Here is an 18,506-nt window from a genome sequence, read left to right on the forward strand (position 1 = left end):
AACTTAATTTCTAAGAATAGCATTTCTTGGGCCAGAGATGTGGCTGAGTGGAGAGATCACATGCTTTGAGTGTGTGTGTGTGTGTGTCCTTGAGCATACACAATGGCTCTTGGAATTGCAAAAACAAAAACCAAACCCATTCATTCAATAATTAGGTGGCATCAGTGAAGAGAATCTTACCCCAAGAAAATATTCACATGAAGCTCTTTTTTGGTTCTGGAGATTGTCTTCAATGTAGTAATCTCTGCATCAAACCAAAATCCTCTATCTTTTGGACTTTCTACATTGTAATTAACCATTACCACATCACCGACATTTAGTTCGTTCCATTTCAAAATGGTTCTAGCTCGTGGTCGAAGATCCTTGACATTTATTTCTACAGTACCACTTTCTGGATATCTGAGGAGAGAGAAAAAGAATTTTAGAATACTGATTGCTAAAGATTCTCATCAAAGACAAAATAATATGCAATGCATAAACTACCCTATTTTCAGAGTTAATCATCTAGGATAAAAAAGTAAAATGGTAAGGTCCTTATGTTGCAGATGTACTTTTTCCCTCTGATGTGATACCTACACATGAAGGTTAAGTATGAGCATGAAAATCTCCCCCCATTTCCAGTCTTGGAGAAGTGGCTCTCCTCAAGGCTTGTAATGTGTATAAGTGTTCACTTCTATGTGTAAAAACAACTATCACATCTACTTTGAAGGGAGTGTGTCTGTAGAACATAGTATATCTACTCAGACAAGTATTGACACCACCATTGAAATTCTGAACGAGAAACATTTATTGTTAACGATATATAACGTAAATAGACATAATGATTTTAACTGTCAGAGTAAACAATTCTTGCTAAAATCTTACCATATTCTTTACTAGCTTATTTAAGAGTATAGGTATTGGGGTAGGTGAATACACACATTCTTAAGCTACAATTTCACAATCTTAGTTTAAAATTGTTTTGCTAGTATTAGATGTTGACATCCAAAACTTGGAACTAGTTCCCCAAATTTGACCTTTTGTTCTATGCACAAGGACATGAACTGGGTACATTTCAACAACATCCGTTATTCAGAAAGAAAAGATTCTTGTTCAAACACATAGCCATACCCTAGTAATGGCAAAAATAAAGAGGGAAGATATTTTAAAAATATACCAAAACATGGAAAGATGCAACAATTCTTAGCAGAGGGACTGATTAGTTTGGGAGTAAGAGACTTGCTTCGCATGTGGCAGATCCTGCATATGGCAGAGATCTCTGCTGAGCAGAGCCAGGAGTAGTAGCCCTGAGAACAGCTGAGTGTAGCCCAAGCCCCATCCCCAACAAAAAGAGAATTCTAGTGCTACCTTGATTTTACTTGTAGAAAAAGGTAGGTTTAATAAAAACCTTTATCTTATTAGAATCAGAACCTCAAGTACTATAAGCTTCCTCAGGACTAACGTCTTGGTGTCAGTAATAATAGAATATAATAGAATAGTCCATAATGGTCCTATAAAATTAAATTTATATATATATATATTTTTTTTGCTTTTTGAGTCACATCTGGCGATGCATAGGGGCTACTCCTGGCTCTACCCTCAGAAATTACTCCTGGCGGTGCACAGGGGATCATATGGGATGCTGGAAATTGAACCCAGGTAGGCCACATGCAAGGCAAGCGCCCTACTCACTGTGCTATCACTCCAAGCCCAAAATTAATACCTTTGTACAGTGATCACTTCTGGCAGTGTTCCTGGGACCATATGCGGTGTCAGGAACCAAACTAGGCTCAGCCATAAGCAAGGAAAGCAAGCCTTCTAACAGTGTGATCTAGGCCCTCTCACTTTTAAGAATTGCTTCATAGGGGCCAGAGATACAGTGCAGGGGTAAGGCACTTGCCATGCACATAGCCAACCCCACTGTGATACACAGCACCACCCCAGATCATAGTTTCCTGAACACTTCCAGGAGAGATACTTAAGCACAGAGCCAGGAATAAGCCACAAGCACTAACCTTGTAGCCCCCAAACAAAAAGGAATTGGTTGGGAGTAATTAAAAAATAAATAAACAAGTAATAGTTAAGTTCTACTCTTGGGGAGCTGAATCAACTTGGATTGGTCAATCTGCTTTGGTAGTGATTCTCATGTATGGTTCACAAAATACCAGCAGCAGTAGCATCTGGAAATACATTAAAATGCAAACTCTGGACCCCCACTTTCAATCTATTGAGTCAAACTTGGAATGAGATCCAGGAATCCATTTCACAGGTGCCCTCAGTGATTCTAAAACATCTTCAGGTTTGATTATCTACTGTGCTATAGAAATGCAAGAATTAAGTATTACAGTTTAGTGTGACAGTACAAAGGTCATTAACTTTTCACTTAGTGACCTGCTCAAAATGTGAATGAACACGAAATGCAGCTTTAGAAGCTAATAGGTTTTTGTAAATTAAACAAGTACCATGTAAGCCTAAAACTCTTATACTATAACTCATTAGAATAAATGATTATTAATTTTAGATAGGATTTTTTACTCAATCACCCAATTTACTCAAGTTTCTCATTTACTTAATTGGATAAAAGAAAAATATTGGCAAGAATCTCAGAGAAGATCTGATCCATTTACCCTCACTTGCACAATTCTCTTCTACCACAAACCTTCCAAGTAATCAACCAAATTCTACTCGGACAGTAAGTGATGAGGTGGCTGTTTTAACCCTAAGTAAAGCAAACTGTCTTCACACAGATATGACATAGGAGAGAAAAGATATTTAACACTAAGCAAGCTTTGGCACTCATTCCATGCCTAAGTTCCATGATGAAATGTTTTTTCTCTTTACAAAAGACCCCAATACCTGTCAGTTTAAATGTTCCCATCATTTCTTCTAGGTAGAAGTATTTATTTATTTATTTATTTATCTATTTATTTATTTAAATATTTAAATAAATATTTAAATATTTATTTATTTTTTTTTTTATTGAGTCACCATGTGGAAAGTTACAAAGTTTTCAGGTTTAAATCTCAGTTATACAATGCTCAAATACCCATCCCTTCACCAGTGCACATATTCCATCACCAAGAATCCCAGTATAGCTCCACCCCGAACCCCCACACCCCTAGCCCCCCCATCCTTAGCCCCCCTGCCTGTATAACTAATAAATTTCACTTTACTTTCACTTTGATTGCATTCAATATTTCAACAAAACTCACTAATATTGTTTGGAGAGTCTCTCCCCTAAAGTCAGACTTTAGGGTAGAAGTATTTTTAATGGACTCCCATTAACTTATACAAAAATTTGATTCCTTTATTATCATGATATATTGACTCAAAGTATGTTCTACTCAGTCAACCTACATTTAAATGACCATATTGCACATCTTTGAGGAACAAACTAAATTATGTGTAAAGAGTATTTAATGGAAACTAACTGTATATTCTATCCTTTTTCTTTTTTTTTTTCAGAAGTAAAATGAAGACCCTGCAACTAAATGAAGAAATGTTTGCCAGAGTCTGCAAAAATTGCACAGAAGAATGGAAATACTGTGAACAAAGTAGAGTATTTGAATAAAGTTTAGAAACTGTATATAAAATGTTTATTGTAATAAGGCATAATTAATAATTTTATACACCAAAAGAATTTAAGCTGATATTGCTCTGAAACTAAATTTTTATGATTTCAGAACAGAATTATTGAACATACGAATTATAGAGTATAGAATGAGAGAATATAAAGTCTATAAAAGATACATAAACCGAGTTCCCAAACTTAATTGGCCTACTTAATCTTTTCAGAAAATACATTACTCGGGGCTGGAGAGATAGCACAGCGGGTAGGGTGTTTGCCTTGCATGCGGCCGACCCAGGTTCAAATCCCAGCATCCCATATGGTCCCCTGAGCATGACCAGGGGTAATTCCTGAGTGCAGAGCCAGGAGTAACCCCTGTGCATTGCCAGGTGTGACCCAAAAAGAAAAAAAAAAAAAAGAAAAAAAAAAAAAGAAAATACATTACTCAGCAATTCCCTGGAAATCTACCTTAAAAGCAAACAGAAGAGGTCCCACAATTACACTTGAGGCTACTACTGTATATCTCCCACTTGAGGTATTACATGTCTCAATATAAGAAAACATAGGAAAACAAGACTGTCCTCACGAAAGTCAAAGCATGTCAGATTTTCATAATTTACTTATCTTTCCTTGAGGCAGATCTTTATACATCTTACCACATAAAGTCATAACTTGGAAGATTGCTCTAACCCCAAACTTTGTGCTCAGATTCATATATTTAACTACATTTCTTACTCTGAAGTCTCAAAAACATCTAATTCAAAGGATTTAATACGAACCCCCACCTCCAGTCCACCTGCCCCGTAAATGCTGACACTAAGTATTTTCTAGAGGAAACTTTCACATTCTCAACTTAGAAGTCATCCTTAACTGCTCTTAATGTGTGTCTGCCCGATAACTAAGTCCTCTCTATGGTATAACCCTTAGAGAAGACCTGCATTTCTGTGTCAAAGTACAGCTCTTCTTTTTTGCTTTGGGGACACACTCTGAAGTGCTTAGGACATACTCCTGGCTTCACACCTAGGGATTACTTCTGGGAAGCTCAGAATACCAATGGGTTGCCAGAGATCAAACCCAGGATGGCCCCATGCAAGGCAAATAAGTGCCCTACCCTCTGTACTATCATCCTGACCCCAGCTCTTCTTCTACCTTTTGGGTCATTCCTTACAATGCAAATCATACTTTTGCCAAAGATTTTAAACCAAGTATGTTTAAAATATTTTATGAAATTTGATAACCTGTTCAGAAATCCTGGGAAAGTAATCATTCTCATATATTAATGATGGGAATACAGTGATACTTCCTCCTTGATTGAACCCTGTATCCCGAATACCACATCTTCTTCCTTGGTTTGGCTTCTAATTAGGGTGGCTCAGTTAAAATGTTTATTCCTATAAATTAACCAATCCTCATGTTATGGCATTTCTGTTGTTTATAGTTTACTTTTTGATAGTTTTATTCTATATGCCTACCTCCAAAGAACCTGATGAATCAAAGGCCAGAGCTTTCCAAAATTTCTTTAGTGCCATTTTATTTGCTTACATGTTGTTGGCTTCTCATCCTTATGTTTCTGCTTTCTCTGGTCTATTAGTAAGGTTTCATATTAGCTTACCTTTCAAGTATTCTTTTTCCTCATACATATTTTATCCCACTTTTTAGACATGAGGGTTTATACATGAATTTTGAAATGGGGGAAGAGGAGTGTTGGACTACACTGGGTAATGCTCAGGGGTTACTCCTGGCTCTGCACTCAGGAATCATTCCTGATGGTGCTTTGGGGACCACATGGGATGCCAGGGATTGAATCCAAATGGGTGAATGCAAGGCAAATAGCAAATGCCCTCTCTGCTGTACTATCACTGAGCTCTAAGCATGAATTTTTTTACTGTCTTCAAGAGTGGAAGTAAATATGCATCCTAATCTGTCATGAGTAACTAGAAATCTTCAGTTGCCTTTAGTTTCATGTACCATACTACGTTTTCAATTCCAGCTATACTAATCTATTCTCAGGTTGCCTCATATTTCCTACTTCATTCTCAGTACACTGTTCTATTTCAGGAATACAGAAATATCTCTTCCTGAAGCTCTCAACACTCTAGGTACTCTAAGAGGTAGGTATACATAATTCTTTCAGAACTTAGACTAAAACAGCAAATTTTTGTTGAGTTTTAACACTACATTCAAACTTTAGTGTTGGGATATACCAGGACTACAAATGTTTAAAAACAGGTAGCTCATTAATGTCTCCGCCCTTTCCAGCACCTCCAGCTATGACCCAAGTGACTGTTCCCCAAGCAGCTCCCTTTGCTTGTGGCCTTAGTACCTTCAAGTTGTGGTTCCCACAATAAACAGATCTCTGGGAGTTGGAGTGATAGCACAGAAGACAGGGTGCTTGCAACCAGGGTATGGCATTCCACATGGTTCCTAGAGCAGGAGTTAATTCCTGAGTGCAGAGCCAGGAGTAGCCCCTGGCATCATGGGGAGGGGCCACCTTTTCCCCCCCACTTCCAAGAAATCTCTGACCTGCTTGTCTCCTACCCTCTTTAATCTAGTTACATAGGAACATATAATTTAATACAGTACCAATTTTTCAAAAAACCTTTTGAAGATTATTTTAAAAACAAAAAACCCATAGCCAGCTCAATTACAAAAGTAATACTTGAAAAAATCCGGTTTGTAGGCAGTTCCCAACATAGTTTCATAAACTATCACTCCCCTTCCCCATGTTTATGCTGAAGACAGCCACTGCAAATTAATCTAAGCAATTATCAACTTCTCCCAGAAATTACACTGCAGGAGAATGAAACATTTTGGGAGGTACTGCACACACTTGAATGACTTTGATTTTATTTTTTCTTTTTGGGTAACACCGGCGATGCACAGGGTTTAACTCCTGGCTCTGCACTCAGGAATAAGTTCTGCTGGTGCTCAAGGGACCATGTCGGATGCTGGGAATCATACCCGGGTCAGCCATCTGCAAGGCAAACGCCCTACCTGCTGTGCTATCGCTCCAGCTCCACTTTAATGACTTTTAAACCAGGTCTCAAGAATAGCCCAACAAACAGAACACAGAGATTTAGAACAGTTCAGTGACAATTACGTCCACAATGGATCAAAGAGCAATCCTTACATGTGAAAGAAGAAATAAGTTCTTATTTCTCTAGTAAAATATGAGCTCCTGTTCTCAGGACCTGAAAGTATTCTTATAGCAGCATAAAATAAATTATTCTAGTTAGCCATATACATCCTTCAGAGCTTAAATCACTTTGATGTCAAATTATTTTCAGATAATCTTTAAACATTCATAGCTGAAAATTTCAGCTTTTTTGTTTTGTTTTGTTTTGTTTTTACCTCTGGTGGTACTCAGGGTTTACTCCTGGCTCTGTGTTAAGGGATCACTCTTGGCAGGCTGAGAGTACCACATGTGGTGCTGGTGATCAAACACAGGTCAATCACAGGCAACACAAGTACCCTACCCATCCTACTATTACTCTGGCCCCAGTTTTCAACTTTTTCATTGCTCCCAATACTCCCTATATGTCTCTTACAGCTATTTTTCAGAGTACATGCTCTTTTGATTATTCTTAACTATGTGACATCTTAGCAAGAACCAAGTTTTCAATTGGCAAACAAAATAATCAATGATTACATAGAAAACCCTGAGGAATTGAATTAAATTAACCCCAGCCACAATATGGTGCTCAAAGCATTGCAAGTACCAAGCTTGCTATAGTAAATTGAACACTGTCAGATGTGGTCACAAAACAAAACAAAACAAAACAAAACAAAACACCCCATCTTTTTGGCAAGTGAGGTGGCTAAAAAGGGCCAGAGCTATACTTTGAATGCTGAAACTCTGAGTTTGATCCTGGCACTCCATGGGCCCCCCCAATTTCTCCATCAAGAAGGACCCCTGGACACTACTAGGTGTAGCACCACCCTAACTCCACACCCCCAAGTTTTCTAAATGTATTAAGCAAAGGGATTCAATCCCTGTCATCCTAAGTGGTCTCCTGAACTCTGCCAGGAGTGATGCCTAAGTGCAGGGCCAGGAGTAAGCTCTGAGTACAGCTGGATATGGCCCCCTTCCCCTTTTTCTTTTCCCCAAAGAAAAAGAAGCCAGCAGATTATGTTAAGCGAGGTCTATGAAGACCAGTCCTAGCAGCTTCATATCTCATAATTAAGTTTTTTTCCCCCGCTTTTGGGGTCACACCTGGTAATGCACAGGTGATGCATAGTTACTCCTGGCTCCGCACTTAGAAATTACTCCTGGCAGTGCTCAGGGGACTATATGGGATGCTGAGAATCAAACCCAGGTCAGCTGCATGCAAGGCAAACGCCCTACCCACTGTGCTATCACTCCAGCCCATAATTATTTATCTTTGAGAACAGTATCTAGAGCAGGTTTATATTTGAACTGTCTGTCACTAATTGTTCAAGACTATTATTTTGGTGATCTTTCTTGGCTGTCTTTGCACAGGACTTTATGCCTTTCATTCTTTTTGTTGGTTTATCGGATGGACAAGAGTCCCAGACTGATCTTTATTCCCATATTTGGATTTTCAAACTTTAATATTTATTCAGCTATTAATTTTTTTCTTTTATGTAGATGCCCACCTGGGAGAGCCTGGAAAGCTCCCTGTGGTGTATTCATATGCCAAATACAGAAACGATGATGGGTCTCATTCTCCTGACCCTGAAAGGGCCTCTAATGCAGCACCGTAGGGAAGGACGAGTAAAGAAAGGCTGCTAAAATCTCAGGGCTAGGACGAATGGAGATGTTACTGGGCCCGCTTAAGCAAATCAAGGATCAACAGGATGACAGTGATAGTGATTAAGCAAATTTCACTTCTTCCTTGAAATCATGGCTTCTTAAGGTTAATGCACTTAATTAAGGACATCAATTATGCTGAAGGCATGCACTGGTTTATCAAATCTCTAATATACCACATGCCCCCCAAAAAGCATTTCTTATTCTACTAAATAACACTAGATTTCAAACTTTAAATGTTTATTCACAGGCAGGAATAACTTATTTCAAACCATTTACAATAGTACTTGATAAATAACATAGAAAAAAAATCTCATTGTAGAACACACAAGCAACAGTATGGTTTGATAACAGCAGAAACAGTAGCTAGGTTTAAAAAATAGCTGGAGTGATAGCACAGCGGGTATGGCGTTTGCCCTGCACGTGGCTAACCTGGGTTCAATTTCCAGCATCCCATATGGTCCCCTGAACACCACCAGGAGTAATTATTGAGTGCAGAGCCAGGAGTAACCCCTGAGAATCACTGGGTGTGACCCAAAAAGGAAAAAAAAAGTATGCCAAATCCATACTACTTAAGAATATTTACCAAAATCATTATGTTTTATTAAAAAATAAAAGAGCAGAAAGTTTAATTCTATTATTCCTGGGTACATCTCAAGTTCATTAGGAAAATAGCAAGATTGAAATGTTTGTAGATGAAAATATTAAAAAATTCCAAGAGTACAGCAAAACAAAAAATTCTTAGTAAACCAAAGCCCTATAATTTAAACCAAAATTTTACTCCAATGTCTAAACTACAAAGCCTCTTAGAGAATCACTTAAGGTATATATACCTCTGGGTGCCTACTTGAGCTCTAACCCCAGGCTCACCAATCACACAGCGTGTAGAGGTAGGGCCTGGTGTCAATCATGAACCTGCATTTTCAGCATCTAACCTGATACTATGTACAGTGCTGCTGGCCATCTTTCTGAGAAATACTAACGTAAAGGGGTAACATAATCTGAAAAGATGAAACCAACTGATGTTTATATCAACTGATGTCAGTTTTCTCAAGTCAGATCACTTGATCTGACAATATAACAGAAGAGCAATGTATAAAGTCACAGACCTAACTTCTTCCAGACTCACTTGATCATGCACTTGAGATTCTATGCAAGTCATAAATAGTGAAATATTCTGACTCTGTTAAATGTCAGTAACAGCTAAGAAGCAATTAATTGGTCATACTGATTATGCCCAACTGGACATAGCCTCATGACTAATCTCAGAAGAGACACAAGCCAAGCTACCAGAAGCCCTAGCAGAGCTCCATCCATCCCACATGTTTGGCCATGTAAACAATGGCACAGTTGCAAGACTAACCTCAAAAGAGATGCAAGTCAAGCCACTGAAACTCATGGACTTACAGATGAAAACTCTGGGACCCCCAACATGGAGGGCAGTAAGAATCATCCCAGTTCCACAGGCCCTGGAGCTCCTGGCTGCAAGCACTGTGCAATGGCTCCAAATTCCACAACACTGACAGCTCAGTAGGAATACACCAAATTAGACGGGAAAGAGCATAGAAGCCAACTAAGCTTAGTAAACAAAAACAGTAACACAGAAGACTCAACTAGCAACATACAGTTTGTGAACCTTCAACAAAAGAGGGTAGGGAGGGAGGGAAGGAAAGAAGGGAAGGGTAGATGAAGGAAATAAGGCATATGTTATTACAACATACTCATAAATAGTTTTAACATTCTATTAAAAAATCTTTAATCATGCCACTTGAGTGCCCAGGAAATAGAGGCCCAAAACCTTTTCTTTTAAGTGCTGGGCTGCTACATGCATAAACTCTAACCCTGGCAGCTCTACCACCTGAGATCCCTGGCACTACAAGTGCTCTCCAGCTGCATATGGCTAGGTGTTATGTGAGCACAACTAAAAAGGGCAAAGGGATAGGACTTCCCCTCCCCTCTCCCCCAGAGAGCATCAAAACGGGCAAAAGACGTGTGAGCATCGTAGGAAGCAGCAAGCATGTGTGCATAGTGAGCACCACAACCTCATATGACTCCGAGTGAACACACAACTAAAATGTGCAGACACCATAACCACATGTAGCCACAAGTCACTGCAACAACAGCAGTAATATAGGGTAAACAACTTTCTTAAACATAACTGGGCCTAATTTAGAATTTCCTGACTGACCTCTATTTTCAATGACAAAATTAACTCTAGCCAAAGGCAAGCACTATGGTCTGGCAACAGCTTAACCAATCTGATGCAACGCTGGGAGCAATCTTAAGATATATGCCAATCACACTTTTAATTGCAGCCTAGTATTAAATTCCTTCGAAGTACTAAGAAATGACATTGTTAAAAGCATTTTAACCTATCCTTTACTAATAAGTTATGTATTATCAAAGAGATATTTATGGATAGGTAAATTACCTTAGGTTTATGGAGCACTACAACTGGAGAGATAATGGAAATCTTTTAAATTATATAAATTCTTTCTGCTACAATTTAGAATATTTTATAAACACACTTCTCTCAAAAAAAATAGTATACTAAAAGTTGAGCTGGAGCGATAGCACAGCAGGTAGAGCATTTGCCTTGCATGCAGTCAACCTGGGTTCGATTCTTCCGCCCGTCTCAGAGAGCCCGGCAAGCTACCAAGAGTATCTCGCCCACATGGCAGAGCCTGGCAAGCTACCCGTGGCATATTCAGTATGCCAAAAACAGTACCAAGTCTCACAATGGAGACACTACTGGTGCCCACTTGAGCAAATTGATGAGCAATTGGATGACAGTGATAGAGTGATAGTAAAAGTTACAATAACGTGCTTTTCTGAATCCAGGTTTCCTACTTACACTAGCCAATACTCAACACTGGGTAAGTTAAATTTCAAAACCTTGCAGTTGTTTCACACATAAAATATTTTTTTAAAAAAAATCATGATCACATGAGATAATCCAGGTAAAATATTTACATGATGTCTGGCAAGTAGGGTTATTTAGCATAATTACTTAATTAAAAAGAGGATTAAACTATTATTCTTATTTAAGGTACCTTAGAATAATTAACTAGGGAGTCAAAACAAAAAGAATCTTTTTCTAAAGTAAACTAACATTTCTATTTTAATGTTCTGTGAACATTACATAGCATGGAAAATCACAGTAATTTTCCTGTCATTATGAAAACTGTTAGCAATCATTTACTTGTTTTTAAGGATTTCAACTTTGCCTAACTACAGGCAATTATTCAGTCACATGAGACAAAAACGAAAGTGACTACTTTCACATGTATTTTTTCTTCTTCATACATAATGACTTTCTGTTTAAATTGTTAGATGTTTTCTAGTCAACTTTTCTCTATACTGAACTCAGCTAAAATTTAGAAATCAAGACCTCTAACCGAGGTCACTAAATACAACATGGCAATTAAAGAAAGTAAATCACTAACAGCCTTCCCGGATTCACCTTCTTTGGTGGCCCTAAAATTACCTAAAGGTACACATTTATGGGGACAGAGAAACAGTACAATGAGTAGGGTGCTTGTCTTGCACACAGCCAATCCAGGTTCAATCTCCAGCACCCACTGAGTTCCCAAGTCCACCATGAGTGACCCCTGGGCAGAGAATCAGGAATAAGCCCTGAGAACTGCTGGGTGTCCCAAAAATCAAAATAAAGATAATAATAATATAAAGTACATGTTGAATCTTTAGTTACAAGTTATTATGGGAAAACCCAAGATCCAGTCACCCCTAAGTCAAATTAAAAAAAAAAAAAGACTCAGGATATAAAACCAGAGCAAGATCTCACAATATTCAACTATTCTGGAATATTTTCCCCCATTCAGGAATTTACTACTACAGGGCTAGAGAGATAATTCTATGTTTGAGCTTATGTTTGACAGGTGGAGTCCCCGAGTTCCACCCTCAGCACCACACTGTCCCTTAGCAGTGCTGGGGTAGCCTCGAGAACCTCCAATATCACTGGCCCCAAGCAGCACTGCATTGTCGGACCCGAGCATTCAACTAGCACAGTTAGGACAAGGATTGCCATAAGTGGCCCCCCAAGGTTCAGAGTATACTCTTGAGCACCTCTCTGGCCACCCCTACTAACACAATACATAATAAATTTCCGATCAACATACTGGATTGTATTTTATGAAGTAAATACTACACAGTAGAAAATGATCTCTCAATTAAATTCATATAGACTCTTTAGTTTGAATATTTTTGGTTTTGGGCCTCACCAGTGGTACTGGGAGATCTGTAGTGTTGTCAGAAATGGACCAGGACTCCCGCATGCAAAACATGCTAAACTTAGCTCATTGAGTTATCTCTCTGTCCCTAAAATAAATTTATTTAAAACATTTTAACTCTAATAATTTTGTCCATGTGGGGGAAAAATATCAACAAACCTAGACATATGCTAAAATCCTTATACACATTTTTAAATAGTTACTCACAAACCAGCCTTTCTCCCATACTGCTCTTTAGTAACAGTTACTGGATAGCAACCCATAAGGCTGGGCCAAAGACAATGAGTGATTCAGAAACTCGAAAGCTCATCAGAATCACCATGAGAAGTTAAGAAAACAAATGCTGGACCAATTCCCAGAGATTGATTCACTAAACCTGGAGTGGGCCCAGAATTTGCATTTCTAACAAACGATTCTGATGTTCTTGCCCAAAAGACAATACTTTTAGGAACACTGGTCTAGGGCAATTGTTCTCAATCATGGATACAATAGAATCACAGTGAACTTCTGAAAACACCAAAACTTGGAGATCCTTTAGGTCAATCACATCAGATGAACGTTTCAGAAGTAGATCTCCAAGCATGGTTATTTGTATTTGTTTTTAGTGAGGTAGTATTGAGTTACAGTTGCATGTTTTAAGGGTATTTTCACACTTCTTAATGTTACCATACCATAACCACCAAAATACTAATATCCTCCCACCACCACAGTCTGCTGGAATATTATCCAAATCCATACCTCATCAGTTTAGTGGTCTGATCTCAAACACTTATACAAGATTATCCACAATAATCTTGATAATAGATTGTCTATTATGTCTTTCTCCTGATTTCTATTATCAACAAACCAGACATAAGGTAAATTTTTATATACACTTTTAAATGGTTAAATGGTTCTCTCTGGTTTCATACAAGTTGTTGTAAGATACAAGATTTCATCTATTGTGTATATATGCCGCAACTTCTTTACTCATGTCTTTCAGCCTTTCAGTTGCTCCCGGATTTTGGCTATTATACGTAGAGTGCAATGAACATAGCTATTATTCTATCTTTTCATTTGGGAAGGGTTTTTTGGGTGTGCGTGAGGAGTAGGGGTGCCACATCCAGAGATGCTCAGGGTCAGTCCTGGCAGGGCTTGGGGGGACTATATGGGATGTCAGAGATTGAACCTGGATCAGCTGCCCTACACCCTGTACTACCTCTTCAATCCCTACTATTTTATCTTTTTGAATTAGGGCTTTTTCTGTTCTTTAGAAACCTAAGTATGAAATTGCTGGATCACATAGCATATCTATTATTTTGAGAAATTTGCATATTATCTGTCTATCTATCTATCTATCTATCTATCTATCTATCTATCTATCTATCTATCTATCTATCTATCTATCTATCTATCCCTCTCGGAGAACCCAGCAAGCTACTGAGAGTATCCCGCCTGCACGGAAGAGCCTGGTAAGCTCCCCGTGGTGTATTCGATATGCCAAATACAGTAACAAATAACAGGTCTCATTCCTCTGACCCTGAAAAGAGCCTCCAATTGTTGGGAAAAATGAGTGAGGAGAGGCTGCTAAAATCTCAGGGCTGGGACAAATGGAGACATTATTAGCCTGACTAAATCAATGAACAACAGGATAACAGTGATACAGTAATTGGGATTCTTGAGCTTTGACTTTATATATCTTGTATATTTAGCCTTGTGAGATGTAAAATATATAATTATCTTCATCCATTCAGTAGGACACCTTTTTTGTGTTTTGGAGGTCATAACCAGCATTGCTCAGGAGCACCATCCAATGACCTGAACTGAACTGGGATTGGCCCTATATAAGGCAAATACCTTAATTCCTGTATTATCCCTTGCAACCTCTCATTTTTTTTTGCTCTGTAGAGGTATTTTTTAGTTTGATGTAATTCCATCAAACTGTTATTTTGCTTTAGTTCTCTTGTTGGAGTTGTATTTTTTTGTCCCCCATCGCCACCCCTGGAACTGGCAAAACTGGAAGATGATGGTGATGGCACTATGCATAGTGTGAGATACAAACCAGGACCACAGGTAAACACCTTAACTTTTGTACTCACTCTCCAGCACTAAAGCCATATTTTTAAAGAGTTTCCTAGACATCTAATATGTGGCCAGGGTTGAGAACTAATCAAAAATAAATCAATCTATTCCAAATCCACAGAAAATGGGTATTTCTTTTAAAAGCAAGATAAGGATTTAGTGCCCCTCCAGATAAAGCAGCCAAGTGATAAAGTAAAGGTTATATCTGGTAAAAGTGGTATCAGTTGCTTACACAGTTATGTTTAACTGCAATATAAGTTCTATTTGTGCTTTCTGCTTTAAATCTAGGCAGTCTTAAAAAAAAGAAACGCCATTAAATGGTTAACTTCTAAAGTCTTCAGTAGTACAAGTTATTACCAACAGACATGCACCATGTTTAAACTAAATGGCAATTCTGCATACTGTTTAACATTTAGGTGCTGGAGTTTAGACCATTTAATAGAGGTGACCTTTGCCAAGTTATATGGTCATGCCTTGGTCTCTTCATAAGGAAATTAATAACAAAGTAGTTATAAAGATCATGTGAAAATCCATTTAAGAAGTTAGCTCATAGCCTAGCCTAGAAGACTTAACATCACCTAATCTGTACATAAGCTGAAGAGATATGCTATGTAGGATGGAGGGCGCCTGCCTTGCATGTGGCTGAGTTAGGTTCAATCCCTGACATCCCATATGATCCCCCAAGCACCACCAAGAATGATTCCTGAGTTTAGAGCCAGGAATAACTCCTGAGCACTGCTGAGTGTGGCCCAAAAATCAAATAAAAAAACAACGTGCACATAAGTTATGCCCTGCACTGTGTTTACGTACTAAAAACTCTAAAGAACTTATTGTTCTTCTCCAACTCAACTTCTGGCTCCTTAGTCAATTGCAGGGCTCTTCATAGCAGCCCCTAACTTTACAAGTCTGCAGTCACAACTCTAGAAATGTAGATGTGCAGGGCCTCAAAAAATGCAAAACTACTCCTATCTTAAGTACAGAAATTTTAGGAAGTTACAAAAGCACCTAGTACACATTTACAAAATGAAATACAACAAAATCTAACATTCCTTGCCCTTTTAATAACTGTGTCCTTTTCAATGCTTTACATTATCTTAACAAATCTGTTCACTCAAGACCCTTCTTTTCTCTCCCATGTCCTTTTTTGTTAAAAAAAAAAAGAAAGAAAGAAAAGAACTTTTTAGTCTGGCATAATGTCTCCCCAATAATCTTTCTTATAATATTGAGGGGAACAAAGGTAGTTATTTTAACACCTTGTGTGTGACTACTAACAAGGTATTTATAAAACTCCTGGGTCCAGAGAGTACAGTGGGTATAGTGCTTGCCTTGCATTGGATACAGTGCTTGGGTACAGTACAGTGCTTGGGTATAGCTGACCCAGGTCCAATACCCGGCACCAGATACGGTCCCCTAAGCCTTGCTAAGACTGATTTCTGAGTGCAGAGACAAGTGTAAGCCTTGAGTACAATGGGTTGTGCCACTTGCTCCGCAAAATTCTGAGTGCTTAGTCCCTTGGAATATAAACCTCTAGTCTTCATTTGATTCCTAATACCAACTCTTTCCCACCAAGTAATTGCTAGGTTGGTTAAGTTCTATAAATACATGGTCCTCACTAAGACAAAACCCACAAAAGATGAGACATATAGAATAGAAATCAGAAAAAATGTTAACTCTGTATTTCCTTCATGTATCTGCAAGAATATGTGAATAATTAAGTTTACAAGCAAAATAAAGGTTTCTTTAGATGTTTACAAATATCATTAAAAACAAATTCAAGGCTAACATTTTACACCTCTTTTAAGACTCAATGTGCCTACCTTCAAACTTCCTGTGCCACCCACCACCAAAAAGTCCTGTCTACCCACTCTTTCTGCTGCCCTCACCCATTATCTCAGCGACCACCAGTGTTTATAGTTTTTGATTTTTGCCAGTTTTACATCCCATGTATGTGAAACTATGCTGCAAGTATCTTTAACTTGCTAATTTCACTCAGCACAACTACCTAAAATTTTATTTATTTTGTTTCCAAAGGCAGATTTCATTGTAGTTTTGGGGCAACACCTCACTGGTGGACAAAATGCGGTGCACAAGATCAATCCGGGATTGGATGGACACAAGGCAATTGCCTTACCTCCTGCACTATCCCTTTAGTTTAGGATTACATCTTTTTAAATGGCAGAGTTCCATTCAGAACATATAACCCCAGCTTCTTTAACAAGTGGTTTGTTGATGGGCACTTAAACTGGTGTTTTAGCTGTCACTGTCATCCCGTTGCTCACTGATTTTGCTTGAGTGGACACCAGTAATGTCTCCATTGAGATTTGTTGTTACTGTTTTTGGCATATCGAATACGCCACGGGTAGCTTGCCAGGCTTTGCAGTGCGGGCGGGATGTTCTCGGTAGCTTGCCGGGCTCTCCAAGAGGGGTGGAGCAATCGAACCCAGGTCAGCTGCATGCAAGGCAAGTGCCCTACCCGCTGTGCTATTGTTCCATCCTGGTGTTTTAGCTACTGTGAATAATGTTATTTTAACATAGGAATGGAAACATTCTTCCAAATTAATGCTTTATTACCCTTCAGATATATGCCTAGGATAGTACTGCCAAGTCATGACATTTTTCCCCTTTACTGTTGTTACTACTGCTGTATTCCACATCCAATGGTGGTGTATATGTTCTTGTGTGTATATGTGGGTGAGAGTGGGGGAGGTTGGTGTAGCGCCCAAAACATACACCTGGAAGTACTCTGGACCACTCAGTAATGCTGATCAAACACAGGGTATCACACATGTGGGGAATGTACTCTACCACTTAAAGCCTCATGCCCTGCTTTCTGTTTCTAAGTAACCTCAGTACTGTTTTCCATAGAGACATCAATTTATTCCGACCTAATCACATACCAGTTCAATTTTCTCCATGTCCTTAACAATATTTATTTCCTGCTTTTTTTCTTTTTTTTTTTTGCTTTTGTTCAGGGATCAATCCAGGCAGTTCAGGGGATCAGATGGAGCATAGGAGATGGAACCCAGGTTCACCATGCACAGGGCCCTCCCCTCTGTATTATGTGGCCTCTGATGTTTTTCATATAGGCCATTTTCAGAGGTGTGGAACAATTAACTCTAATTTGCATTTTCCTAATGATGTTGATCAGTTCTTTTTAATGGACATGTGGATAATTCGTATGTTTTCTTAGGAGTACTGCCTCCTCAGATCTTTTATTTGGGCTGCTTACTTTTTTGTTTTCAATTTGTGCAATTCTTTTCCTTAATTTTGGGCACTGTGATTTACAAACTATTATTAGTAAGTTGTTTAGTTCTTTATACATTTTGGACATCCATTTATTGACATATGACGTGCAAACACATTCTCCCAACTGCTGGGGTTGTCTTTTGTTTTTATTGTAGGTCCATTTGCTGTGTAAAATATTACTAATCCAATGCAGACTCAATTATTTTTAATTAATTCCCTTTACTAAAGGAGTCTCCAATATATAACTGATGTTGGAGTACTAGGGTGTACTGCAACCAAGTTTACTCCTGTGTACCTGATAGTTCAGGTCTAATACCCCAAGTTTTTAATCTATTAATTTTACAGTCTGAGTTGATTTTTTATATATAGTGTTAGTGATTTCATTTTTTGTTTTGCATGTGGCTCTCCACTTTTTCCAAGACCATTTTTGAAAAGGTTTTCTATTTTATGGACTTACCCCTTTATTGTAGATTAAATGCTCATAAATAGGGATTTATTTCTAGTATTTCTCTCCTATTCCACTGATGTGTGTTTTTATTCCAATAATAGACTATTTTAATTGCTATTGTTTTGCAACAATTTGAAATCAGAGAGCACTTTGCTTCCATCCTTCTCTTTCAGAAGTTTTTTT

General features: G+C 38.3%; 1 protein-coding gene across 1 annotated transcript in view; it reads right to left on the reverse strand.

Annotated features, from left to right (window-relative positions):
• The window catches only part of UHRF2 (ubiquitin like with PHD and ring finger domains 2), an 86,836-nt gene that overhangs the window by 46,234 nt on the left and 22,096 nt on the right, over positions 1–18,506 (reverse strand). Inside the window, exon 4 of the mRNA XM_055136016.1 lies at positions 181–399. Within this exon, the coding sequence (XP_054991991.1) occupies positions 181–399 (219 nt within the window). The remainder of the gene's footprint in view (positions 1–180; positions 400–18,506) is intronic.

This window comes from Sorex araneus, chromosome 1 (genome assembly GCF_027595985.1).
Source record: "Sorex araneus isolate mSorAra2 chromosome 1, mSorAra2.pri, whole genome shotgun sequence".
NCBI lineage: Eukaryota > Metazoa > Chordata > Mammalia > Eulipotyphla > Soricidae > Sorex > Sorex araneus.